Here is a 27,617-nt window from a genome sequence, read left to right on the forward strand (position 1 = left end):
CGTGAATGATTAAGCTGCTAAATTTGAAAATAATACACAAGACGCGGGCAGGGTCATTAAACAGAGCCCTAGAATATAATTTTTTCCATCTCCTCACCTTCAGGTGCATTATCTGCTCTGGTTTAGAGCTCTGCTCTTAGTTTAGTGACTTCATATAAAAACAGAACCTCATCTGGACGTAGAACTTCTCTATGCGAAGAGTAATTTTTCTGTCATGGGCAGAATATCCAGGCTCGGGGACATCTGGGCTTTTCAAAAACATCGCAAAATTATGAATGTTGCTTGTCTTAATCTCAATTATTGAAATGAAATAAATAATTTAAAGAAATCGAATTTTCCAGCGTGTTTACGAGCTTTGCAAGCTCTGCAGACGTATAAAGAAGACCTCGGTGGTCAAAATTTGAGATGAATTTTTTTTTGTTTTGTTTTTTTTGCACACATAATTTGCTCAAAATTAGATACAGAATAAGTACTACATTTTGATTTGTGCCTGAACTTTCGAGCCACATATCTTGCAATATACCGGGTGCACGAGGCATTTGAGGATGCAATGTTGGCTTCAGGCAGAGAATATCTCCAGCAAATATATATATATTTTCACCAAACTTTAGGAGATATTTCTCTTACTGTTTATTTTCACATTACTCAATGAATGCGCCACTTGCAGCAATAACCAATTCAATTCGGCTTCGGAAATGGCTGCATGCACGGATCAGGTGGTTCTTAGAGGTACTGCCCATTGAGTTCGCAGTGGCGACCTTAGGAGTTTTTTGTATTATGTGGCCTTTTGTCGGCTTCTCTCTCAACGACGCCAGTGATTTCAAATCTGGACAACTAGGAGGCCACAAGTTGGGAGTGATGTGGTTATTGGAAGTTGTTGGCCAGCCACTCGTGGGTGACGCAGGCGGTGTGGGCGAGAGCCGAATGTTGCTGAAAGACACAAGATTTTCCTTTCGAAACAGTATCAGTCCAGGGCTTCACAACGGTGGCAAGCACCTCTGCGTACTCGGCAGCATTAACGCGGAGTCCTTCTGCAAAACAGTGTGGCAGCATGACATCACCCCTGTTGCCGACAGCTGCTGACACCATCACAAACAGAAATTTTGTCTGCAATGCTGTCGGCACCTCATTAGCGCTTCCGTAAAGCCATCTTTCATTATGGCAATTAGCTTTTTGGTCTTGATCGAAGTTCTTTTCATCTGAAAGAAAAAAAAAAGCATTCCAGGCTCTTCAGCTTGCCTAGCAAGCGCTTGGACCAGAGCAGACGATTCTCCCGACCTTTACCAGAAAAGAATTGCGGCCTCCTCATGACACAGAAATGGTACCTCACGTCCTCGTGCACAGCAAGCCTGGCAGCTGACTACGACATCGAGCTCCTTTGCAATGTCCCACATTGACTTCTCTGGGTTGTCACTCACGATGACTTGCAGCCTCTGAAGAAAATCAGGTGTTCTGACGACGTCTGACCGCTGACTGTGCTTTTTCCTTTTCGCCACAGATGCCACGTCACCGTCACAGCACATCAGTTCTGTCCGCACTTTGTTAACGAAAGGCTTCGCAACATTCAGAAAGTTGGCAATTTCCAAGTCGCTGTGGCGCACGGCCAGTGCGATGAGGACTGCATGGCGTTTCATTTCCTGTGTCAACTTGTGCTTCCATTATGCAACAAACTGCGCAGTATAAATGATAAGGGGTCAACCAACAAGAAGCCGCATGCCTAGATACATATGCTGAGCCTGCTGGTGTCTATGGCGATAAGGAGTAGTAACCTCAAATACCTCATGCACCCAGTGAGCTACGAGACTGCTATAACTGTGCCTAGTGACGGGCAATCAAAGTAGCTTCAACGTCCTCGAGCCTTCCCTCGTGAAGCAAGTGGTCAAATTCATCATTCGCAAAGAACACGCAGTAAGCAAAAAAAAAAAGAGAGAAATTACACGCTCTCAATTTGTGTTTGAAGTTTTCAGGTGCAATCAAATCCATTCGCTACAACCCATCATGCTTCGAACATCTTAATGAAAAGCATGGGTAAAAAATTGTTCAGAGTGCAATACGAAAGACCTGCAGTAGACCTGCAAGTAGTGCTAAAGGAACACTGAAAGAAAAAGTAGGCTTGCAGCGATGGTATACTGGCTCCTAATCACAAAAACACCACTTTCACTGAAAACAAAACTCTTATAAGGTAGAAAAAAGAGAACAGAAATGCAGGCATTGCAGAAATACAGAAATCGCAGATGCATGCACAATGACATGCAAGGGATCCCGGAGGCTGCCTAACATGTATTATGGTTGCATGTTTGAATTGTTAACTTTTGTTTCAAAAATGGCAAAAAGACAGGCTAAATATTGGAAGCCAAAAATAAATTTGCGCTTGGCAGTGCCACAGGCAGTCAGTTTCGTTGTGGTATGTTTTGGTTCTTCGAAGTCACAGCTATGCATTTGGCATCACCACATGGTTTCATTTTTGATATACATGCTTTGGTTTACAAGTGCGGAGCAGCAGAGTTTTCCTCTGATGAAGTTCATGCCCCAGTAAGCGCTTCTCTATTGAAAAATCTGGTATGAAATGCACACAGGATTAAGTTACAACTTACTGGGCAGAATAAACCTGCACAGACCCGAGTGGAGCTGGGAAAGAAAAGAAAGGCTGGAAAAAGTAAGATTTAAATTGCATGGGTGCTTAAGAAAAAAAAAAAAAAAAAAGCGACAAAAAAAAAAAAAAAAAAAAAAAAAACGGCCTCGAACAGGATTTAATTCTAAGTCCTTTGGAGTTTTAACTGAATGTCTTAGCCATTGCACCACACGAACAGCTGAGACCTCTCGCATTACATTACTTGTGTAGTGCAATTGCATTTTTTTACACATATTTTTCACTCACCGCTAAACAATTGCATCCCAAGTGTGCTGAATGCTTTTGCTGGCTGTTAATAGTGTCACCGATGTCTCATATCTATGATAAGCATAGGAGTTTGCCAAACTATCTCGTAATATTTCTATTTCTCTATTTTCTACTCTCCCAGTGTGCATGCACAGACCTTACTGGCACATCAGTTTGCCATCTGCAGGGCAGCGACTCTAGAGTGCACCACATAAGGTGTAGACACCCAAGGAAGCATTGAGCGAAAGGGAGCTCAGTTGGTTCATATTAAGAAATACAATAGTGAAGGAAACTAAATAAATTGAGCAAAACAGGCCCTGTGTACCCCTTTTTTCTTTTAACTTTCTGCCACAATGCATTGTTCACCCCTTGCTGCTATTCAAAAAAGACGGATCTGTAGCAGTCTTTACTCGTCACTCGTGATGGTAGCTCGGCAATGTCTGTGGCCGCATCCATAGCTTCGCTAGCTACAAACTTTGCCGCCACGCCGGCACTCGTACATTCTATCCTGTTAGTCAAGTGACCTCAACTCTAAAAAGCACCGCATGCTCTGTGGGTGCAAAGGTCAAGATTCACTGCGAGAACTTTGCAGTCAAGCTCAAGATCTATGCCTGGTGCAAACAAATAGACGGCTTTGGCGAACTGTAGCTTTAATTTCAGCTGCTGCTAGATTGCACTGCTCGCTATTCATCAAGAATCACGGAGTCTATGTCTACACCATCGTTTGCATCATTTTCCCAAGTCTAAATCCCTTGGAAGGAAAACAGACCTCTTCAACTTCAAATCGAAATATCTCGGCAATAAATGTGTCTTGCTGCCGGACAAGTGACAAAAAAGTCACGAAACACTGCACAACTGGAATCTGGCAACAAAAAATATTGTGATGGGTCCCATACTGCAGAAAATCTGGCATCCATGAAAAATTATGGGCATGTATCTGGCAAGTGGCAGGAAGGTGACGCAGCACTGCAATGACTGTCCGTCAGATTGTGTGACAACACAAGGCTACATGACATGACCAAGTCAGCAGGTGCTGCCACACAGGGTGCTTTTTATGGTATCAAGTTAAAAAGGAAAACAAAGAGAACATCGCTTGGAGCAATTACGCACCACTATTTGTTTCTTGCAGGTGTATCCGTGACAAAGGTGCATGCAGGGCTACCTGGAATCACTTGAGGCAAATCTTTGAAGCCTTTGTTATGAAATATTAAATATTGCAGAGGTTCAGCTCTCTTTGAACCAAGTCAAAAGCATTAGCCATCGGCCGGTGCCGCATTTGTAGCTGCCGCTTCAGTCTTGGCTTGATTCCGCATTTGGTAAGCTTCTCGGCAATAGGCTAGTCTGGCTTCTCGTTCGATGTCTTGGCAACCTGTCTGGCATGGTTGCAGTCTCTGTCTTTGGCGCAAGTGGATTCCTCTACACCACACTGCCTCCTTTTGTCATGCCGCCTGGTGAATTCACCCAACACTATGCTCGCGGTCTCGACTGCACTTACCCAGAAATGTTTTAAAGCAACGAACAGAATATGGGCACACAAAACACAGACAACAGAACATGTTGGTGTCGCTGCAAATGAATGAACAACGAAATAGCTATTAGAAATGACAGCAGTGCCTACTCTGCTGGCAGAAATCTTGAGCAAAAATTTCTCATCAATTGGCCCTAATTGGCTATACAAGGCCATGCGACATTTTCCCATGAAAATAGCAGTGACTGAAATTTTTCATACTTTCACAATCATCTAGCAAATAATGACCTCCTTTTGTTTCGTACTACATGCGCCATAGTGTCAGCAAATAAATTGCAATGCTGTTTGTACAGCAAGCGACTGCAGGCAAGGGACACGTCTGGGTGATATTTTTGAGGTAGTCGTGTAAGCAAGTTTCCAGGGCAAAAAAATTATGGCATGTAATTTCTTCCTAACAAAGATTACCAAAGTACTGCCTGCTGAGAACTTATTCTCGGCAAATAATTTCAACAGTGTATGGAGCAGAGCATGAATTCGGGCAGCCCGAAAACCTGGACCGGGCTGGAAAATTGCCGTTTTTATGGGTCTGGACCTGGCTCGGGCTTGACATGCAGGCCTGGGCTTGCAGCTTGCAGTGGCGGAACGAGGCCAGGCTGGGTAAAGCTGTGTATGGCTTCTTTTGGAGATGGAATTCCAGCACTAAAATCATTCCGGTGGTTTATGAATAAACCACTACTAGTACATATGTTGACAGAGAATGAGAGAAAGCTCATTTGTAAACAGAGTTTAATCAGTGCCACTCGGTGTTTTGTCCAAGTAATTTAGTATGAACATGCCGGGCTGCATTCAATGACACAAGTGAAAAAAGTTAAAAAGGAAAGGCTCAAAACTCGATAGCGAACTGTACTACAATGGAGGTGTTATGAAGTGCTGTAACCTGTCATGCATGACACAGCCCGTTTGCATAAGCACGTGCCTACTGAAGTACTCAACACCATCAGCTTAGGATTTCTCAGAAATCAGTGAGCAAGAGGGTAGCTTCTAACCTTTGTGTTACCGCTAACGGCTGGACATTTGAAGCCTTATAACAGCCCCTGGACAAGGACCTTCAATTGACTGCTCGGCAGGCAGCCATCTGTTCATAAAAATTCTGACCCCCCCCCCCCCAAGGAATGTCTCTACGCTACAATAAATGCTGTAGGATAAGAGCTTATTGCTTTAGGAATCTTTACATATCCAATAACATATAAATGCAAAATGAACAGACGCTACCGCTTTTCGTCTCCACAGAGATGTGACAATGTGGCTGTGATTTCTTCAATGAATATGTAAATTTTGTTTTTTTCTGCCCTTGCCCACTAATGTTCCTGGGGCAAAGTTGCCAGGGGCAGTCTTTTTGTAGGTGATTAAGCAAAGAACTTGCACCAAGAGCCAATTGCTTATAAGGAGTCATAGTTAAAATGCCCATAATCCACACCTTTTAAATGTACATTGTGCTAGATAGCTTTACATAAAATGTCTTGTCAAAATATTCTTCACCATGCCTTTGCTTCTGTCGGTGCTTTAACTGTGCCCTTCTCAACCAAGAATATTTTGCAAGGTTTGTCTCTCATCTTGATTTATTGTTATGTGCTAGTTAAACAATACATTTTTAAGGCGCCTGTTCAGACTTACTTTGCAGGTTTGGCACAGGCCCTGTCGTGGAAGCGCAGGCCGGGTCCGGGCCATTAATCATTGCCGATGGGCTTGGAACCATGGATCCGGGATGGTCTTCAAACGTGGGCCAGGGAAGGGGCTGGAAAATCCAACCCGTGCAGGGCTCTAGTAAGGAGTGTAAGAAACTAAAGGTACAGGAAAAAAAAAAATCACACACACATAAGGGGAGTTCAGTAGCGAGTTCATTACTTCGAAGCACCTCTACGTGGTCTCCGTGCTACAATGGAGTTGTCTAAACGGTATTTACGTTATCATTTCTGTTGTCTCAACAGAGCTTATCCTTTTGTCGTACCCGACGCAAACTAGGCAAAATTTCATTAAGGGTACGCAGAATATCATTCATATAGCTGCCGCTTTTAGCTGTGAAAGGTTCAGTGCTAGTTTCGAGCTTTTGGTGCTCAATATGTATCACTAGTTTCAAGCTAGTGATGCTCGAGCGATATCATAGGCAAGTACTTCACCCGGATGTGATCAAAACGAACAGCGTATGGAGAATCGGGGCCAAGAACGTAAAAAGCATAAAATGAGCTTCGTCGCCCTAAGCAGCTAATCACTGACGAGTGCCGTGAGTATCTGGTTGATAGAAGACAAAGCATCAAGCGCCAGTTAGCAGCATCATAAGACAGTGCAGTGCTCGCCTTCAACAGTGCTAAATTGGCGCGTGCTGCAAGTGCATACCTTGGCACAAATCCCTGCAGTATGTGACAAATAAGAACGGTAAGCGGACAGCATATAACCACGAACATTGCACGCAAAACTGGCAGCTAAAATTTGAACATGGCGGCACCTTCATTGGCATGCTTTGTCCACAACTAAAATATTTTCACAGACCGGGCACTAACCTTTCTGTACCGAAGCCGCAGCAGATGTGCCAGGGTTGCTCATGGCGCTCAGTCAGTTCGATCGCACCCGTCCGTGCAACAGGCACAGTCTCGTTTACTACAACAAAAGCCACGGCACCAAACCGCCGCCGCGGCACCGGCGGCATCCCCAAGCAGGGTGGGTGGCGGGCGATGAGCGGTGGCCCGCCGGCACGCCGTGCCCTCAACTAGGGACAATCCGACCTAGGGATTGCTAGGGATTCAGGGCGGCTGTCCAGCAAAAATCCAGGCAACACTGGCATTATTCATGGCGAGTTTTAGCCGCTCCCCTTTAAAGGTGTTAATTTTGTTGCGGCGGTGTTAATTATTGCTATTGGTACGCATGAGCTATTTTGTGTTGTGAGTTGTGCGGTAAAGGCGAAGTGTTGCACGCGCGCAGCGAGAAAAAGTCAATTGCTGCGTTCCTGTCTCGTGTAAGCTTATACTACATATTTTGGCGACGATGATGTTAGCTTAATCCAAGACCTCGGCGTAGACTGCTGACCGTCCATCATGAGCTTTTCAGGTCTTCAGCCGCCTCCGCCCTTCCGTGGGAGTAATGGAGGCTGGCGTCTGGTGCCTCCACTAGATACCTCCACATTTTCTATACATTGTCGCCGTCGTCCCCTTCAGCACCTACCGCTGCTGCCTCACACTCCGGTGACGATGCTATCTTTATACTGGCGACGCATTACAAATCTTCCGTAAATGTGATCGCCGCACGCCACCGTTTTCACTGCAGAGTACAAACTGCCCGAGAGATAGCATATGAGTACATCGGTGCTCTTCGCAGCCTTGTCGGCGACTGCGGTTTTGGGAGCTTCGCGGACATCATCAGGGACCAGCTGGTGAAGACCATTAGTTACTATTTCAGTGAACGCCATCTCCTTCTTGACTCTGTCGCGCTAGACAGTGCCAGCAAGCTTCCTGTGAAGCAAAGGAGCTATCAGAAGAGGTCGCACCAGTACAGCGCGTGGGATGCGAGTGCACATCAGAACGGGTCCTTCAGGTCCCTTGCATCAAATGCAGTTGCCACCTATGTAAATCTTCATCTGCACTTCCGGAGTGTTCGCGCTATCGCCGCGGTTCTCCTGCCCACTTGGCGAACGACTCCACATGGCAAGCTCGCAAACGAAAGTGTCGTCGGTGCGGCGAAGTGGGCTATTTGGAATCTGTCTGCAAGTCGTCTGATCGTTCCAGTGAAGTGCAGAAAGTCGAAGATGATTCTTCCAGCAGTGCTGCTATTGTTCAGGTCTCTACTGTTCCTCTGCAACCTGTTGCTTTGCCAGGCAAGCTTTGGGATAAGCCTGCTATTGACATCGTGGGGCGTTTCGACCAAGCTCCTAGTAACTGTCGCTTTGCAATAACACTCATTGACTATTACAGTAAATGGCCAGAGGCTTCTTTCACAACTGCCACAGTTTAAGAATTGCTTCTAGGTACATTTGTTCACGAGGATTACCCTGAGGAAATAGTGTCGGATCACAGACCACAATTCTCATCCTCGGGGTATACGTAACTGCTACTCCTCAGTTTATGACCCTTAACCCAATGGACTTGTAGGACAGTTTAATAGGGTTTTCAGGGCATATGTTCATATGGCTCTTTGCGAGCAACGTGACCTACGTCCGCTATTATAACTCTGTGTCTACCACTGTGCGCCACATTCCACGACAGGAATCGCACTAGCCATCCTAGTTCATGGCCAGATGCCTTGCATAACACTTAACGTTGTGTGCCTGCCCGGATCAGTGCTTCTCGACTGATCATACAAGAGCGCTGAAGCTCTATTGCCAGTGGCTAGAGCAGAAGCAAGCCAAATATAAGCTTTATGCAGACCAGCGGAGTGGAACCAAGCACTATGACTTTCAGATTGGCGACTAAGTGCGAGTTTGCAAGCCGATTGTGTGAGGCAAGCTGGCTGCTCGGTTTCAGAGCCTCGAAGAGTTGTTGAGCGAATTGGACCAGTCTCACACCTGCTGGATGATGGGCGAGTGTGGCACTCGTCCAAATTATGAGCTGTTAGAACAGTTGTTCAGCGCCAACCTCCGCCCTCAGCTCTGATGGCTCTCCCCGCTAACATTTTGTTGCCCACTGACTGCACCCGAGTGTCGACCAGTCCACTACCAGAAACGCAGACCAGAGTCCAACCTCGCATAACCCCAATAACGGAGATGTTAGCCCGGGAACTTCCTCATTTCTGGCTTTGCCCGACACAGAACCGACAGACCCCCCTCAACCAAAGTGTGCCTCAACAGCAGCAACTACTACTCCTCTTCCTTCTCCCCGCAGAGTAAATGTGAAAAGAAGCTTCCCGCAAGGTTTAAAAGACTGTGATGTATTAGAGGATATTTAGCCATTTGCCAGCAAGGTTTTTTTGTTTTTTTTTTTAAGTGCGGTGGAAATGTGATGAAGACGGTGTTCTTGCACATGTGTACGCAAGAAAACTAGGAAGTGAAATACAGAACGGCTGGAGAGTAGTCAATTGCTGCATTGCTGTCTTGTCTACGCTACAAGTTGCATTATGTTTCTTTGGTTCGAACCCGGGTGCTTCAGAACGATAGTTGGTTATGTAAAGTGTTGCTCAATTCAGGTATAGGCATTTGGTAGGAATGAGCTAGTCTTTTGCATATATTACATAGCCCTTCTGGCCTTTTGTGCATATTGTCGCGGTGCAAGATAAAGGGATGTTCCTTACTTTTGCTAACCTTCAAATAGTGTGTCGTGTGGTGGCTGCATGGTGACTAGGACAGTGAATTACGTTGACCAATATTTTTCATCATGTCGCAGTCACGATTTTGTACGAGCAGACAGAAATAGCTAAAGATGTTTGCACGGGGCAAATGACATCTATGTTCTCATTTACCAATTCACTTGACCGGTTAGCTTACGGCATTGTCGAGAGCAAGCCTTTGGCGTAAATCGCTTTCTTTGCCATTCTTCTGTGAGACCAGAACAAGTACACAGCTAATGTAAGCCAGACCACTCAACTTCTACACACAAACGATCGTTATAGGCAGGCACTGCATTGTGTATCCAAGGTGGTGAGGGAACCATATCTGGTAGACTACCGTAGGCCTGTTCCTTGGCTGGAGTTGCAGAGGCGCTCTATTCAGCGCACCTACTGGAGGAATAGTCGAGTCTCCCCATTTTGGGCTGGAACTGACCTGCGACGCTATTTATTAGGACTACTTTCCACCAACAAGGTTATTTGCTTTTACTTCAGGTTTCCATGAAAATAATTAAATAGTGCTCCTTTGTTAAGGCGCTACACTGATCAGCTTCCTTTTTAACAGTGATCGGACGTTCCAAGAGCCTAAATGGGGAATGTTGCATACACATGCAGTTAAGTTACTTAGCATTTAGTAAACATGTTTATTCAGTCATATTTTTTGACCTACTATGTCTAAATATTAAAACATCCTTGCAGCCAATGGAATTACATTTTTTAATCAATAGCTTTATGGGTTGAATTCATGATCGAACCGGACGAAAAGCACAACAGCTGTATACATTCCAGACCAACTTGGGCTATGAGCGACACTGTAGGGGAGGGCTCTGGATCATTTCGATCACCTTTAACTCCTTTAACAGGTACTGACTGTTCACAGTACACGGGTGCTATGCTTTCTGCATCAATTCAAACACGGCTGCCACGGCTCAAACCACTGTACCCTGGTTCAGTGGTTGAGCATCTTAACCACCGAGCCACTGTGGCGGGGTAAAAGTAAAAAAATAGGTATATAAGCCTTGACTTTTTTCTTTGCACACACGATAGTTTATTCCATCCATGTCTCTGCTGTAACACCCTAAGTTTACTTCACTTGACAATAATGAATCAAAAGCCAAGACATTTGTGATAGCCACAGTTGCTTATGAGCCATAAAACCCCTTATAGAATTCTGCGTATGGAGCCGCAACTTTAAACCCAAGCTCTAAGGCCATCTTAGCCCATGCAGTGCTGAGGGCACTGCTGCCACCCAGTCAAGTGATCTTGCAACTTTGGTGACAGGTTGCAAAGCTTGAACAGTTACTGTGCACTCCTAATGCACTGTATGCAATGACTATGGCGAAGGAAGGCGAGAGACGGTGGCAGGCGGGCACCATCTACAAAGCTATCCGATAGCCCCTTTCGGGCCCTGACAGAAAGAACACTTTCATATAATGCCTCCTTCCTGGTAAGCATGTGAAGCTCTCATTGTTACAATTTTGTTTTTTTTTTTCTTTTGAATTATGTTTATGAAGAGCAGTACTCTCCCCCATTTTTTTCTTTGTGCCACCCCACCGAGAGTACCATAATGGCAGAACCTGATTCTCTGCAAGAACAAAGAGTAGAGTTGCCTGGCACTTCCTATGATTTTGTTACTCTTCAGAAATGCTTGCTTTTGTCGCAATGCCCCGTCTACTTACTCCCTTGGCTTTGGTATCTGTGACAGCACCTTTTGCATGACATTGTGGCCTATAAGGTTTGACAGCAGTAGTCAGTAAGCCAAGCACAGATTCCTCGTGAACTTTTACTAAAGCTTTCGTAGCACACTTGTTGCATGCAGGTTACCTGCATGGTTGGTCAAAGGACCCCATGCCTTGGGGTGTGCAGTTAAGCTGCACAATGGAGAACTTGTGAAGCTGCCAAAGTTTCTCAGGGAAGCAGACAAGACCATCCTCACCTTACATACATCTTGAGCTTTGGGCTATTTGTGCCTGTGAGTCAAAAGATTGTGACCTATTATATACATTCTGCTTCATAAAGTGCTTTTAAATGGCACCTTCGTTTCTTAACAAAGGTAGGACTTTTCAACAACCAAGATAAAGCAAAAAAATTATGCTGAATTCAAATTTACTGCAAAAGCATGGGGCAAATAAAGATGTGAGGTATGTCTGATGCTGTGGCCTTTGTCTTCAACTATTTGAGGATGCCTCTTGCAGTTGGCAGGTGACATGAACAGGTGACTCCTGTGACGTCACAAGACCGCACGTCACGGTGGAATCGGCAAGTGCTGCTAACTTTAGCTTCGCCATTGAGATGGGAGGGTGAGATCAGAATCGCCTTTTGAGTCCCAGGCTAGACATGCTACCCTAGGTCACACAAGCACATTCATACGGCTTGGTTAAAGTTGGGCTTTATATCTATGTCACTCCCGGCAGCTTGAGCAGCACACATTATGGCCCACCTCACAGCATGCCTCTGGCAGGTGGCATGGCTGGCCACTTTTCGGCTGTTTCTGTGACATCATCTGTCTTAAATTTACCTGCCTTTGTGTTTGCTTACATTAAATATGCGTGTGACATCAGCAGTGACATATGCTCTCATGTGGTTTAACCATGTAAACTGTCCTGATCTTCAATCTGCTTTAAAATAGCAGGCCTGGTCCTTTGTGGCAGTTGTCAAATGCCGAGAAACTTGCGCTAAGCGATACAAGGAACAGCAGGCAAGAAGATACAAAGTCATCTACATACACCTTATATCACGTATATCAAAATAAACTACGCCAAACTAGTGTTCTTGCTTGCTTTATTAAATTTCCCACGTTAAAAATTTTTTTCAGGTGTATATAACAGCAAAAGAGCAGCATTTCTTCTTTACAGTACAGATCTAAGTATGATCATTTTTGCATTAACTACACTTACATTGAATACTTCGGCTCACAAAAAGACTGAGGTAGACCCTAAGTTCCATGCCGCGGCGACCCCTTTTGTGATGGGTAAACCAAGGCACCCTTGTGTTGTGCGATGTCAGCGCACGTTACAAAACCCAGGTGGTTTAAATTTCTGGACCATTCTACTATGCTTTGAGACGTTAAACCGATTAACTAAAGAAGTAAACCCCAAGTGATCTTTCTTTACCCACACAGGAGTAGCACATTATACGGCTGAAAAGAAAGTTAACTGAATCACAGAAAATGTGAGCGCATACAGCTGTAGGTGTAATAATCTACTGGTAGTAAATTTACTGCCAGCTGGTTCTTAAAAGGACATGCATGTGTACACATACTGCTATGACAGGAAGCACACTTTTAAGCAGTAATAATTTTTTTTTAGTGCCTAAAGCTTTGAATAAACATGTGCATGTCTTTTGAGTGTCCTGCATACGCTGACGAGTGTGCATACTACGAACATAGCATAGAAAAGCTCTCCCCAGTGCCTTTAACAATTTAGGTCTCTCAGCCTGCCCTAGGCAACAGAGACTCGCAACAAACTTTTTATTTACGTATTTGAAAGACATTGGACTTTTAGACAAACTAAATTCACCTTGAATGTCACACTGTGGCATTTTTCACGCTGTGAACTCTATAAGCACATTTATCGGACTATGCATTTCATCATTTCATTTTATACCATGACTCCACGATGCACCTTAGAACGCACTTAATGGCTGCATTTTATCTCCCTCTTCATTTCTTTTAATCTCCTCAGGATTCTTTTTCCATCTTTACCTCCCGAATTCCCCTTCCTACACAGAGTAGCATGTCAGAGAAATTTAAACGGCTAAAATCTCTGTTCTTCATTAAAGGGTCTCTCTCTGTGCATGTCTTTTGACCTTGTGGCCAGCAGGCACCACCACAACGCTTTGAACTCGCACAGAGAACATACTTTTGTCGGCATAAAGGAATTTTTCAAGCTCACAAGACTTTTAGAATAAAAACAACCAAAGTAATATATATGTCTCTTTGTGTGCATTCTTGTGACAACGTACCAGGCACATGGACTCTTGTGAAATTGCTGCACGTCCACTGCTGTACATTTAAACACCCAGCACACCAATCCTGTTTTGATCTGTATTTTTTCATGTTTTCGAAATAGCACAAGTGCACTGGTCCACAGTCAAGAGATGTGTAAGAATGCCCTTCCCGGTTGAATTGAGGCCTTTTGTAGTTACAGAGTCAGCACCTGTGACTCAAGTCCCAACATCAACTACAGTTGATGTCATGACACATAAGCCAGGGTGGGGCTCATTTCTAGAAGAGTCAGTATTTTAGTCCACATGGGCATGCCTGCTACGAGCAATGATGAATATGTTTTGAAAATGCCCAAATATTGCAGACAAGAAAAGCATGCTCTGCAAAGTCTGCATTAACCGTGCCCATGACATGGACGAGCAGGGTCATGTTTTTCTAGTGAAAGTAGCAAAGGACAATTAAGCTCGGCTCAGTGACTACTTTTATTTCTTGAAGTACTGGGGAAGGTGGAGAGGTTCTGGGTGAAAACAGAACATATATGAGGCAACACAAGCAGAAGTGCTTTTAAACTGATGAAGAAAGTATACTGAAGTTCTTTTGGACAGCAATAGAAAATGAATTGACTGGTTCTGTTCAGAATTTGTGGTAGTAGCACAGCACAAAAAGGTAAACAAGGATCAATATATTTCTAGCATCATCCTAACATTTCAACAACTCATTTGGCATCCTAGACAGTATGACGAAATATTTACAGCTATATGAGAAAAGTTAACCTTTGTTTATATTTTACGAATTAACAGATAACTAAAATGAACAAGGCAGTACATGAAGTCCCGGCAGCCCATGACATGAACTAAAATACAGTGATGATCATCTGCCCTGGTGCTTCTCTGCAGTGCACAGGTACAGAGGGGCGAAGCATACACAACAAACGGTGTGCTAGCATACAGGCAGGCTGTGCCTAAAACAGCTGAAAGCAACAACGATGCACTTACATATGAAGGCCAGTTCTCGGGAAAGCAACATAAAAAAAAATACTGCAACAGCGAGTAGCTATACGGGTAGCTACCGCACCAAATTAACATGTACTACGTACTACTTTAAGTACAGCACTGCACACTTGAAGAAGACGTGACCGAAGGGGCTGTAAGCAACTCGCACTGTACACAAACCTCGCAAGTACACACACTGTCCCGCTTGTATCCCAACGACGTGAAGGAACCGGGAGCACAAATGATTAAAGTATCTACGCGCAAATTTTACGATAAATGACTGATGCAATAAATCCACTGTGAATTTTTTTTATATAACTTTCAGTAATGCTAAGAGAGCCTTACCAAAACAGTCAATGCGGGAAGTGTTCTCAATGTGGTAATGGTCCCTGGAAAGAGACATGACACTATAGAGGCTAGCACATTTGCTAGAATATCCTCTACAACTACAGTGCGCCGCCATTTGTAATACGTCCCGCAGTGAAAGTAGCTTGCAGCAGTGCCGCACTGTACCATTTGTTGACAAAAAAAGAAAAAGAAAGCAACCGCAAATAAAAATATTGCACTTAAAAATTAAATTTCAGGCTCTATAAAGGTCCACATAGATGGGGTGTTTTAGTTTTCGCCTGCCGATTCTGTTATACCATCCATGGCTGCAGCTGAGATGGCAGACGACGCGGCCTGGGAGACACGAGAACACCATACACGAGATAGTATACAACTTCGAGTGTCTCAGAGAACTGCAGTGAACAGGACATCCGACCAAACGACGCCGAAGCGTAGCTATATATTATCCGTAGAGCTTCCGTGTAAGCAATTCTAGGTTATATGAAATGCGAATCAGCCTAGGGTCGCGGTAGTGCGCGCGGCCTGTTATCATATGTGCAACATATATTACAAGTGAGACATATGTACCACAGAAAGAACAGGGTGCTCGCATTTGGGCGTAACAGCTGGTTGAATATATTACGAAACGAGCTGTGGTGATCATGCAAAATAATAATAAAAAAAATAAAATCTAATTATTTAATGCATGCGGGTTGAACTATAGTCACGCGGCACATATTATATCTGCCGAATTTTTCAGCGCTGGAAAATATTTACTTACTGCCCCATCTCAATGATTTTTCAGGTACGCTGTTTTTGAAAGAGAAAAGAAAAAGGAACACTGTAGAATGATGGAATGCAAGGACGTCTTCAGTATACAAACAGGGGGCTTCTCTGCATGTCAACTTATGTTGCTGTAAAGCCCACCCATTATGATATTTTTTTACAAAAAAGTACCCGATATCCTCTTCACTGGCTGTCATGCTGCATAGTGGGCGGAAGCCGGCAAAGCAGTGATAGGAATTGGTTAATGTGATAAAAAAGATCCATGTTGAAAATTTATAACTTTTGCTACAAATATATTCTACAATTTAGCTCAAAGGACGGGATTGCTGCACATATGTTGGTCATGTTAATGTAAAGTGCTTGCTCCGCAGAGTGAACCGCATGCAAAGGTGATGACAAGACCTGTTTCCACTCATAGATACATGCTTCATCTATGCCAATAAACAATGAACAAGAAGCAAATCAGCAATTGCCAAATAATTCTTCAGCTGGTAGCAACATTAGAATAATAAAACTATTGTGTAAGTTGTATTATTGTTTGTGTTACATAAGTAATTATCTGATCTTTTCAATGTTATAATTATTATGTTGTTATAAATTATCAAAGAATATCATTATGTTGTATTATAAACATTATTTAACATTACAAAGCAAAATTCCTTTGATATAGTCTTCTCTACATCGTTATGCACTTTTTCATTAATAACTGTAAAACAACATAATAAAAATATACTTGAAGCAGTGGGTTGCAGAATTTTCTCCCTGTCTCTTACCGCGAAGACATTTTTAACTAACAGTACTTTGCAACTAAATCTCTTAAATTCTGCCTGCAACAGAGCACATGCACAGATATAGTATTTTGTTAGAAAGGTTTGCTTACTACCCATTCATCACTACCCCGTGGGGCACCCTTTATTTTTCTATTTACATAAACAATAAAGCAGAGGGCTCTGGCTACTTATTTTCACCCACTCATATGAATCACCTGGTCTGACATTAAGCATTACGTTAACATATCTACATAATATCACACAAACACAGTCAGTACACTAGCATATAAAACCAAGTACTATATAGCACCTCTTAATTATGGCCTAGTTATTATATGCTTGGCTCCATGCATGGTATCGACGCGAGTGCACCGAGTTGTATATGTTGTTTAGTGCTGTGCAGGATCATATATATGTCACTATATGACTTGTTGGAGTCACTCCAGCTAAAAATTGTTTAGCTGTTTGACTGGAGATGTAAATTTTCTATCTGGAAACAAAAATACTTTTCAGATGGATAGGCAGTTCAATAATCCAGCCTGAAAACTATGTCATTCTGGCAGGAATATATATGGTTTCCAGCTGGAAAGAAGTGATTTCCCGTTCAAAAGCCCAGCTGTAATTCAAATTATTTTAATTCAATTCATCTAATTTATGCTGAACATTTCATTTATGAACTCTCGGACAAAAAACTGCAGAGACAGTTTAGGACGAGGTAAGGGAGGCTGCAGTGACAGAATTATCAAAAGTTCAAACAAGAAGTTTCTAATGAAGAAATTCAGCCTTTTCTGAGTGCATGTAATTAATGAAAGATGAACCAAAGTACCGACAATATGCAACATTACTATTCCTAAAATAACATAGCAAAATGCACACGAAATTCACATTTATAGGTTCAGTGAACAAGGTACCATGCAATGCACAGTAAAATAGAAAACACAGGCCCCTCTAGAAATATTAAACAGAAAACTTTGTCACTCACAAGGTTGATATTGGAAAAATACAATTTATTTAGTAGAACCAGCACTGTACAAGTTAAAAGACTAAAGGAGGTAATTAGTTTGGCAATGTCAATTCATCCCTTTTTCACAAGTACAAAATATTAAAACAATGTTGCCCCTGATTGGGTTATTAAATTGCTGACATTTTTCATCATCAAAGTGCAAATGATAAAAAGATGGTAATAATAAATTATAAAGAAATAATATAGATAGACAATTTGATGCTGAATGGTTAGCTCTGTTGAAGCTTGACAGTACATTGTTTATGAAACAAACGGCTTTTTTTTTTTTCTAGAGGCAGAAGTGCACTGATGTCTTTTTTTTAGTAGTTGCCTTCCATACCAGCATGCAATAGTTAAGGTGGGAACAGAATATGACATGGTAAACTTGATTCTGGGTCTGAAAGAGGGCATACCTACAACAGGAGTTTTTTGGATACCTGCTCAATATATGACTATCCCATGTCAGCTGACTTGAGAATATACACCTAGGATTTTATGCTGTATCACAACGTTTATTTCATGACTTCTTAATTTTAAATTGAGGCTTGGGGAAATATGTTTGTTTTTAGGAGCAAATAAAATTCCTTCGATTTTAGTTTCATCAATTTTTAGGCTGTTTATTTGGTAGTTCAAGTAGTTTTTACAGTGCACTAGCCGTTAGCCATTTCAAACATATCAAGTTTATTAGTTGAGCTAAAAAACAAACTTAAGTTGATGCATGAGATCATTTATGTATAAATTAGATTTAAGAACAGCCCAAGAATGCTGACTTGTGGAACATAGGTGCAAATCCCTCTAACTGGCTTAAGGAACAAATTTCTAGTTCATCCCAGTTGGATAACAATGGATCCCCAACTGTAATTCAACTGCGATTAACTGGAAATTTGTTCCCTAAACCAGTTAGACCAGTTAAGGTTTTCACCTGGCATAGCAAATTAGAATGATAGCCATTGATGTGAATGTACCTAGTTCAGCCGGTTAGATATGATTGCAAAAGAGCATGGACACTATAACAATCTAATTTATTAAGAGTCACATGGCATAATAAATAAAACAAAAATGCCAAAAGTGAATATGTCAGCCTTAATGTTTTAACCATAGAAGGGCGGATCGACCTGCCCTTTCGAAAGCCATGCCAAGATTTTGATAAAATATATCGTGCTTGACTATGTCGAGGTGGCTTAGAATAACCTTTTCAAGGCCCTTGGAAAATATTCTTTCATCTTTTATATATGACCAAAACTTTTCCTTATTTCATGTCATTTAGAAAACTTCCAGATGAAATATAAGCAACTAGAGGTTGAAAATTCTGTAAACATGTAGTGCTAACAAATGTCAACGTCGAAGATAGTGTACCACAAGAAAGTATGATACACTTATGATTCATCTGTGCGATGGCAAAGAGGGAGTTAAAGTGGCCCCAGTAAAAAAAAAAACAAAAAAAAAAACATTGTGGAACCTCCTGGAATGTCAATCGTACTGATGCACTCAATTTTTTTCCAATTGGAATTTTTCTTTCAAGTAGGCAGCCCAATTGGGCTCAATGGGTTCCAGTTGGAATTCATAGGAACCCACTGGAAAGTCTATTTGGAACACTTGATTCCATTTGAAAATCTCATTCCAGTAGGTTCCAATTTGATAGGTCACTTGGATCCTGCAACTACTTGTGCAAAGTAGTCTATAGAGTGCCATCTGTGCATAACTATAGTATTAATCAGTTCATATATGTTCCAAATGATTACTCGGTTAAATGAATCTTTACCAACTGGTTAGCCCACTTTATCAAACCCATATGCACACAGTGAGACAATTACCATCTGAGTCCAATTGGTCTGGCCAACTGCACTGGGTGTATCCATGGGAACATTTCCATATTTCACAAAGAAAACAAACACAATATTCAAAATAACAACAATCAGCAGTTAACTTCTGGAAGACAGAAAACTGGACGAGTTGGTTTGGATATATGACTATCAGTAGCTTAACCTGTAAAACACAATTCTTCCTTTTACTATCGCTGCGCCTACAAAATTAAATGAAATAGCTACACTCGAATGGCAAGACTGACCCCAGCATGAGAGTAGGAATTAAGAAGTATGTTTGCTGGGTGTGTTATATAATGCATCTGTGAAACTGTACAGTATTGCATTTCTTATGCGAGACGTATGCTTGCCTGTACTCCTTGATATCCATCAAGCATGTTTCCATGCAAATTGTAAGTCAGTCTACCTTTTGTCCCATTCGGTATGTTCCGTTGGACCCATTGTACGCAATGAGTGTGACCCATTGTATATACGTACCATTGGCACATCCCATTGGACCCACTGAGTGCAATTGGTCTCACCTATTGGCTGCAATGGGTTAAGTGTCAAAAAACACCATTGGTTCCAGTTGGAAAATTAAATGGTTACAGTTGAAAATATCAATTTGGTCTTTTTTGGCTGAGCTCGTATAATGCAGGCCCTGAAAGCATTAATTCAGGTTGAATAAGTACTAGTAAAACCCCTTTATAGTAAAGTCACTCGGACCAGCAAATTTCTTTACTATATCTGCTTATCAGAGCTGCTGAGCCTAGTGGTAAAGAGTTTAAAAAACTTTGCTTTTTGCTTTTGCGTTTCTATAGGTATATTTTAATTCATGGGAAGTGCGTCGGCGCGGCCAGACGCACTTCAAATTTTTGTCAAAAATGTATTTACTATAAAAGTGAAAAAATTACAGTCGTCTGCAGAAGACGAGCTGGGACTTGAGTTTTCATTAAATGTAACCATGAGCTGTTTGCTGTAGCAAGTTCTATGCTCAATTCAGTTCAATTGGCTAGCCATTTGGTCTGTACATCAGATGTCAGTTTATTTTCAAAGTGAAGTTAGCAAGCAGCTGGAGATATATATGGCTTGTTTCTCTTCATTGGTATTTGAAGCAACCACAGTCCCAACAGTCTTATATTTTAAATAATATTTTCCAAGTGCTGTACTGGAAGCTTCACTTTCAGAAGACTGCAAATATAAATAAAGGAATTGCAGTACTCAAAAGCAGTAGATTACTGCTTGATGTCTCCTTATCCATAAAATGAATGAATGAATGAATGAATATTATATATTTTACACTTGACCACAGCAGCTTGCAGTTGGTAATGTTCACGCCATAAACATTTCCACCTGTCTCTCCTCCCCCTCCCCCCCTTTTCGCCCGTGACGGCAAGTGTAGGCACCACTGTGCCTATAGCTGACACAACAGTGAGTGCTGCTGAGCACTTTCAACTAGTTTTGAATTTCAACCACCTTGCACCATCTGTCCCTTCGACGGACCCTCGACGCCACACGTACCTTAAATTCTGCTCGGAGAATGGTTGTGACTCAGCGACCGCAGACGAAAAAGCTACCACTCTGTAGCTTGAAAGTGAGTGACCCAGTGCAAAAGCAACATAAACAATAAAATGGCATACAAGGGAGCTTGCAAACAAAGCTAACGAATTACACGGCAATATGTATATATATATATATATATATATAATGGAATAATAATGTTGGTGTACATCAACCATACTCACGACAAAATGCAACTTCAGTGCCCGCAGAGATGGGGAAAAGAAATCATTTACCCTGGAAGTATATTTATTTACCAATTAAATGAGGCAATGAGAACTACTTTAGTGCCTGCAGTGTCTTGCATAATTTATTCTTAAGGGTGGCAGAACCAATTTATCACTGCATCGGGTGAAGATATATTTCTCTTTTGGTTTTAATTTAGCGAGGGACACAAGAAAAGCAGCTGCTGTGGGAGAAGAGAACCTCAGATAATATACTAGTTGGTATTTAGAGAGGACATTAATGCAAATAATCTTATATTTAAGAAAACAAATCTGCTGTTATGAGCTGTATAACTGCCCCCGACAATTAATCTAATTACTTTCTTTTGAAGCATTAGTAACTTATTAATGTTAGTGCTTGATGTAGTGGCCCAGACCAAATGGCAATAGTTAAGATAAGATTCAAATATTGTGTTGTAGATTATCAACTTTAGATTTGGAGAAAATTCTGAGACATCTGCAAAGGACACCAACAGACTGTGGCACTCTTTTTGCAATATATGTAATCTGTTCTGTTCCTTCTGTATGTGCATCAAAAATGACGCCCAGCGATTTAAAGCTGTAGATAATTTCTACTCTGTTATTAATTTTTAAGGTAAATAAAATGGGCATTGATAAAGTTGCTTTAAAGTTTAAAAGTCAAAAGAGATGTCTTACTATTGACAATTTTAACAAGTCCATTTGATCTTAACCGTGACTGAAGAACAATGTTTCCTCCTTTTAATAGGTTACTTATATATGTACGAATCAGTAAGAAAAAGCTTTTATCATCAGCATACAGAACATATAAAACGCTGCAAAACTACACACGCTGCACCTTCACTTCTTGCCACCGCTGCCTCATGCTTTCTGCTGCACAGTGCTGGGAATGTTTGCCCGTTTCTTCCCCTTAACTATTTCATGGTACACTTTTACTCTCCTTTACTCTCTGAACGGACCGTGCCGCTTCCTTTCCATGTTTGTAGACAGCTTTTTCCTTTTTTATCCTACGCGCTGCGTGCTTTCCCTCACGGCTCCGAGGCCTTTGTAAAGTAGGCTTCTTCTGAATACTGCTAAGTCTGGTGGTAAAGCCAATTCAAAGGACACTCGGTGTTATTTTTGTCTTGAAATACAAATATATATATATATATATATATATATATATATATATATATATATATATATATATATATATATATATATATATATATATATATATATATCTTTTCCCCGTGATTTTAGGTGGTACGCGGGTGGCGATGTCATATCTTGGGAGTCGTCGCCGCGGCCAGGCCCACTTTACTATAACCGATTTTTACCAAAATTATCTTTACATAAAGGGGGGAAAAAGTACAGCTGTCTATGGAAGATGGACTGGGACTTCAGTTTCACTTTACTATATCCGAGTTTATTACAACGGGGTTCTACTGTAGTTATATGCTGCATCAAGTGGTGAACAAAGCTCAGTGTTTCTAAATGCATCCATGAGTTACCAATTAATACTATCGATATTATCATATACATTCTGTCAGAATCAGTAAAACTGTATGCTGCAGAACATGCATGGTACAGCTAGTGAAGTGCAACTGCAGTTCCATTTTGCCGCCTATAGATAACTTGTTTTTTTTTCATTTGATGTGTGTATGTCTATATACAATCCACATGGTAAGTATAAGTATTTAAATAGCGCTCCAACCTGATGGCTCAGTGATTGGGTGCTCGACTGCTCTATTGAAGAATATGGGATCGATTCACGGCTGTGGAGACTGCTTGGAGGTGCCCATGTGCTATGCGATGTCAGTGCACAAGTGGTAAAAATTTATGAAGCCCTCCACTACAGCATGTCGCATAGCTTGAGCTGCTCTAGGATGTTAAAGCTCATCCCAGACGAAAAAAAAACACTCATTTCCTGCTGGATTATGGAACCGTGTACTGAAATTATCCAACTGGAAAACTGCGATTTCCGGCTGGGAAGAAGCAATTCCAGCTGGAATGACATCTATTTCCTGCTAGATTATGGAACCAGAAATCATGCATGCCCAGCTGGAATTTTGAGATTTCCAGCTGGAAAATTTACACCTCCAGTCAAGCCTCTATCTGGAATATCATTTTTTTTCCAGCTGGAAAATATGGCCGTCCAGCTAGAAATTCATCTGGAAATGTGCTTTTCCAGCTGAAATGGGTACGTTTGAACAAAGTCTACTAGGTGTCTATTTTCATGGGGGATAACCGACCTAGACCTAGTTACTAAGGGCAATTTTAGTACACTCAAATTAATGTGCTTGATATGTGCGCCATCTTAAATGTGTGTCAAATTCAGCTGCCTATGAAAACAGCTTGTAATAAATATATGACGGTAAAATGCAGATGTTTTAAACATTAAATATCTCAGTTTCTCTTAGGCATGCAAATGTTCAACACAGCATGCCTCTCCAGGGCATGTAAGTTTCAAGTTACATATCATTAGCATAATCGCATTCACTATACAGCTAGGACAAAGGCATCTATAGTTTTTCTCCAACTAACCCTCTCCAGTGTAAACTGCTTTATCCCTACAAGCTATCTACGTCACCAGCCCACCTGGCTATCTGGGTCCCCTTGTTACATATATCTTTTCCTGGAATTCATTCCTTTACAACTAACTGTTGGATATCTTGCCTTTGAGCTCCTGCTGGTTCACTAATCCACTAGGCTCTCTTCCTACCTTTGCTGCTGTCTTAAATTCAATTTCAAGCCTTTTTGAAGTTTCTATCTCATCAATGGTCACAAGCAAGGTATCATATAGGTATCATATACTCTTGGAGGCATATCGATTACCAGCTGCTAGCCCTGATTTCAGTGGGAATATACTTGCCAGAGGCACTACACTAGCATTACAATAAAGGTGCGATTCACAATAGCCCACATTATTATTTTAGATACATGAAAAGATTATCACTTAAAGTCAGGGGGGTGTCATTGTGTCTGAGAACCCTCATCAGTTTTTACGAGAGGTCTGAGACCCCCCGCACTTGAATATATCCGGTGTCCAGCACTGCACAAATATGAAGCAGGTGCATCCGTTTGGCAAAGGCCTTTATATTGCCTCATCGTTGTCGTCAGCCAAAGTATCACACTTTTGCGGCAGCTCTGATCGGTCGAGACAGGATGACGTCATGGAGGTCTCCACCAATCGCAGAGCACCACCACAGTATGCGCGAATGCGTGGCTTATATGACCATATGGCAATCAATGACTGTTTACTAATCAATTAATGGCTAACTGCAAATAAATGACTTATTATTTATTTCATTACTAATTACACATTAATGCCTAATTCATTCATAATTACTAATTAATGCCACACACCTGGTAAAATCAACCACACAACAGTAAATGTTGGTTGGTTGGTTGGTTTGTGGGGTTTAACGTCCCAAAGCAACTCAGGCTATGAGAGACGCCGTAGTGGAGGACTCCGGAAATTTCGACCACCTGGGGTTCTTTAAGTGCACTGACATCGCACAGCACACGGGCGCCTTGCTTTTCGTGTAAATGTAGAACAACTGCAAAGATACAAGGAGCGCGATCTTGTCACTGCGCTGCCAAGCAGAATGCACTGAATAAATGCACTTGCAGAATGTGAAAGAGTAGTCACTAGCTTTACTTGTAGCAGCACTCATCGCTACATGCGCAACAGTCGCGTAGCAGAATGCAGCACTCAGGTTTTCGCCTTTCATCACTTTAGTCGCCAAAGTGTCCTCGAATTTTATTCTTTTCAGTGAAAATCAGAGAATGCTTATGATTGTCAGAAAATTTTGCAGCAAGTTTTTGTAAGAATTATTACTTAATTTTAGTAAGAATTAGAATTTTCTAAAACCTGTGATGAAGAAAACAAAAGTTAGTCCTTTACACAGAGGCTGGAACTAATTAAGGTATTTTCACATGCCATCTCTTCGGTTTTGCCGGTTCGCACTGTGTTTTGGTACTAGCTGAGCAAGTTGTCAATATGCTCACGCAATATTATTCAGATGATGTACTTGTCACCAGACAAACCAAGCTGGTAGCTCTTACAATATTTTTTGCTAATTTTCATTGTGTTCACTTGAAGTGTAAAAATTATAGCATATATATTGTTTACTTAGTTGATTTTACATTTAACGTGCAATTAAGATTGTATTTTCTATATAAAGTGCTTTAAAAAAATATTGCATATATTACAAGTGCTGACACTTTGTTTTTTCACTATAAGCTGCTTTACATCACAGATCATCGATCATGCTGGCAGAGTGCAGGGATCACTTTTTCAGGTGCATGTCATAAAATGATCACAAAAACCTCCTTAATATATATATATATATATATATATATATATATATATATATATATATATATTTAATTTCTCCCATTTAAATAGAAACATGTGCAAAGACCGCCAGCCCTTTCTCTCACCCTCTTAGTTCCTCCTCAACAATTGCGCTCAAATTTCTAGAGTCTCTCTGATAGAACCAGACTTTAAGCACTGAAAGTAAGTCATTCATTTCAAAATTACTTTTACTAAAGTGACTCACTGCTGTTTCTATACTTCATACTATGTACTCCCGGTACGATGCCAAGAAACCAGTAATGACATGCAGCAAGCCTGTCCCACAGTGATGGATAAGCAAAAAAAGACAGAATTGAGTAGAACTACATGTTCAAGGCCTCAGACCTGCCCTGTGTCTCAGGATCACAACCATTCTCTAAGCAGAAGGTATACATGTAAGGCGTTGAGGGTCCATCGAAGTGACAGATGGTGCAAAATGGTAGAAGGTCAAAACTAGTTGAAAGTGTGCAGTAGCACTCACTGTTGCATACTGGCTATAGGCACAGTGGCGCCTGGTTACACTTGCCATCACGGGCAAACAAGGGGTTTTGGGGAAGAGACAGGCGGAAATGTTCACGGCGTGTTTGACCACGATTGTTTTTGTTGCCATTGTCTTTTTTTTTAATAGCCTGTTCTGTAGGAAAAGGGGAGGGAATAGTCTTACTGGATAGAATTTGGCAGGAAGATGAAAGAATGTGCTCTAGTGTTTGGAGAGGTTTTGTTCACAAGCTTTACTTAGTTTATATACAGTTAAAATCCAGACAGTAATCATAATGAGAAGGAATTTGCTCTGCGGAAGTAACGGTAATGTCATTACTTTTTGGGAGCAGTATTTAGCAATTTCATTATATTTTTAAGGCTTAGCAAGTAATTGGTAATGTAATTTAATTGCTTTTGAACAGTAACTTTGCCAAGTGTGCTGCCAATTTACCCCAGGATAAAAGACACCAAGTGTCTATTAGGAATGAAATAGATTAAGACATGCCAGCTGGACTTGTGAATATGTAATCAGGTAGCTCACATGGTTTCTCTACTTCTGATTGGCACTTACTTCGGAATATTCAATTGGAAGGCCCTGTTGAACATTCAATAAAAAAATGTTACAACTTAAACTGCTGTGTAGTTTGCATAATTTCTATAACCACATAAGTTGTGATTAAACGAAGTAACTCTGACTCCTGAAGATCTGCCACTGAATGCAAGAGGAGGGTCCAATGTGCGAGGTTAAGCCCCAACAAAGAAAAGATCGTGTCAACTCTTCAGGTATATATAGTGTTCCTATGGTCTATGTGTCATATGAATGCATGCTTGCCTGTCGCCCGCTTGGAGCTGCCATTTCAGGTCAGTGCCAGCAAAATAAGCATTAAAACTGGAAGCCTTAGCTAAACTGCCTAATTGGAATGTTCAATTTATTCAAACTGGTGCTTCGAGTCTGTGCCAAAAGCATATTTAGAAATTTTGCAACTGCAAACCTCAATTGAAAATCATTTTTTTTCTTGACTGGGCCAGTGTCTCGATGAAAAACATACCATACTGCCCATATCGCAACTTTCACATAATAACAAGTCAAAAGACGATGCCACTGCACTGACTTGAACAAATCTCTGAAAGATGGAAACTATAGAAGTATGGGCGGGGAGGCTCCACGAAAACTGCTGAGTTAATTCAGATACAGGGCACACTCAGTACAACTGCACCTTCCAAAAACAGGAGTTTGCATTATGTACCGTTTTTTCTGACTTACAGATTGATCAGCCACACTGCTGAGCCATAATGCAAACCCAGTTCGCGGCCATACATATATAGTTTCATATAGTACCAAAGGCAACCAAAGCAACCTCGAATATTCACCAGCTGTAGCTTCCTGCAGTTTCTTTCTGACAAGCGATATTACCCGGACATACAGCCTGTATTTCCTGTCTCTATCAGATACATTAAACACTGAATTATTAATTGCGAACGCGTAGCCTAGCTGATTGCAAAAAGGATTTCGGAGGTAAATAAATGCAGTGCCATAACGTACAGCCTTAGAGCTATGGAACAGAACACTGCACCAACTGCGTATTTGAAGGCGGAATACTTTCGGCAGAACAACGAGATAAGCAGCCCACGGGGAGCCTAATTCCCTTGCGTCGAATGAAGCGCACAATGCACAGCCGAACCCGAAGCCCAGAGCTAAGCTAGAAATAGCACTACACGAGAAAAACTTCGTCTGCAACTGTACGTCACAATC

General features: G+C 41.6%; 1 protein-coding gene and 1 long non-coding RNA gene across 2 annotated transcripts; both read right to left on the bottom strand.

Annotated features, from left to right (window-relative positions):
• Nucleotides 1-7: 7 nt before the first annotated feature.
• LOC146183190 (uncharacterized) lies at nt 8-7,192 on the bottom strand. The gene is made up of 3 exons (XM_084609075.1): nt 6,905-7,192; nt 6,021-6,187; nt 8-1,670 (listed from the first exon to the last, which is right to left on the bottom strand). Exons 1-3 carry the CDS (start codon nt 7,048-7,050, stop codon nt 1,543-1,545), a joined length of 441 nt encoding a protein of 146 aa, XP_084465201.1. The 5' UTR covers nt 7,051-7,192; the 3' UTR covers nt 8-1,542.
• Nucleotides 7,193-18,965: 11,773 nt separating this feature from the next.
• Nucleotides 18,966-24,558, bottom strand: LOC146183191 (uncharacterized). Its single transcript, XR_014708747.1, has 3 exons — nt 24,391-24,558; nt 21,025-21,076; nt 18,966-20,470 (listed from the first exon to the last, which is right to left on the bottom strand). It is a non-coding gene; the product is annotated as an uncharacterized LOC146183191 (long non-coding RNA).
• Nucleotides 24,559-27,617: the final 3,059 nt, after the last annotated feature.

This window comes from Amblyomma maculatum, chromosome 7 (assembly GCF_055883805.1).
Source record: "Amblyomma maculatum isolate TAMU_Amacu chromosome 7, ASM5588380v1, whole genome shotgun sequence".
Classification (NCBI taxonomy): domain Eukaryota; kingdom Metazoa; phylum Arthropoda; class Arachnida; order Ixodida; family Ixodidae; genus Amblyomma; species Amblyomma maculatum.

Excerpts from the sequence above, each read along its gene's own strand:
- LOC146183190 (XM_084609075.1), bottom strand. The coding sequence starts at position 7,050 with ATGCCGCCGGTGCCGCGGCGGCGGTTTGGTGCCGTGGCTTTTGTTGTA. Across the intron at positions 6,188-6,904 it reads TGCGGCTTCGGTACAGAAAG|TTTCTTACACTCCTTACTAG; the intron begins GTTAGTGCCCGG and ends CTGTACCTTTAG. Across the intron at positions 1,671-6,020 it reads GCCTGTGCCAAACCTGCAAA|TTTGTTGCATAATGGAAGCA; the intron begins GTAAGTCTGAAC and ends TATACTGCGCAG.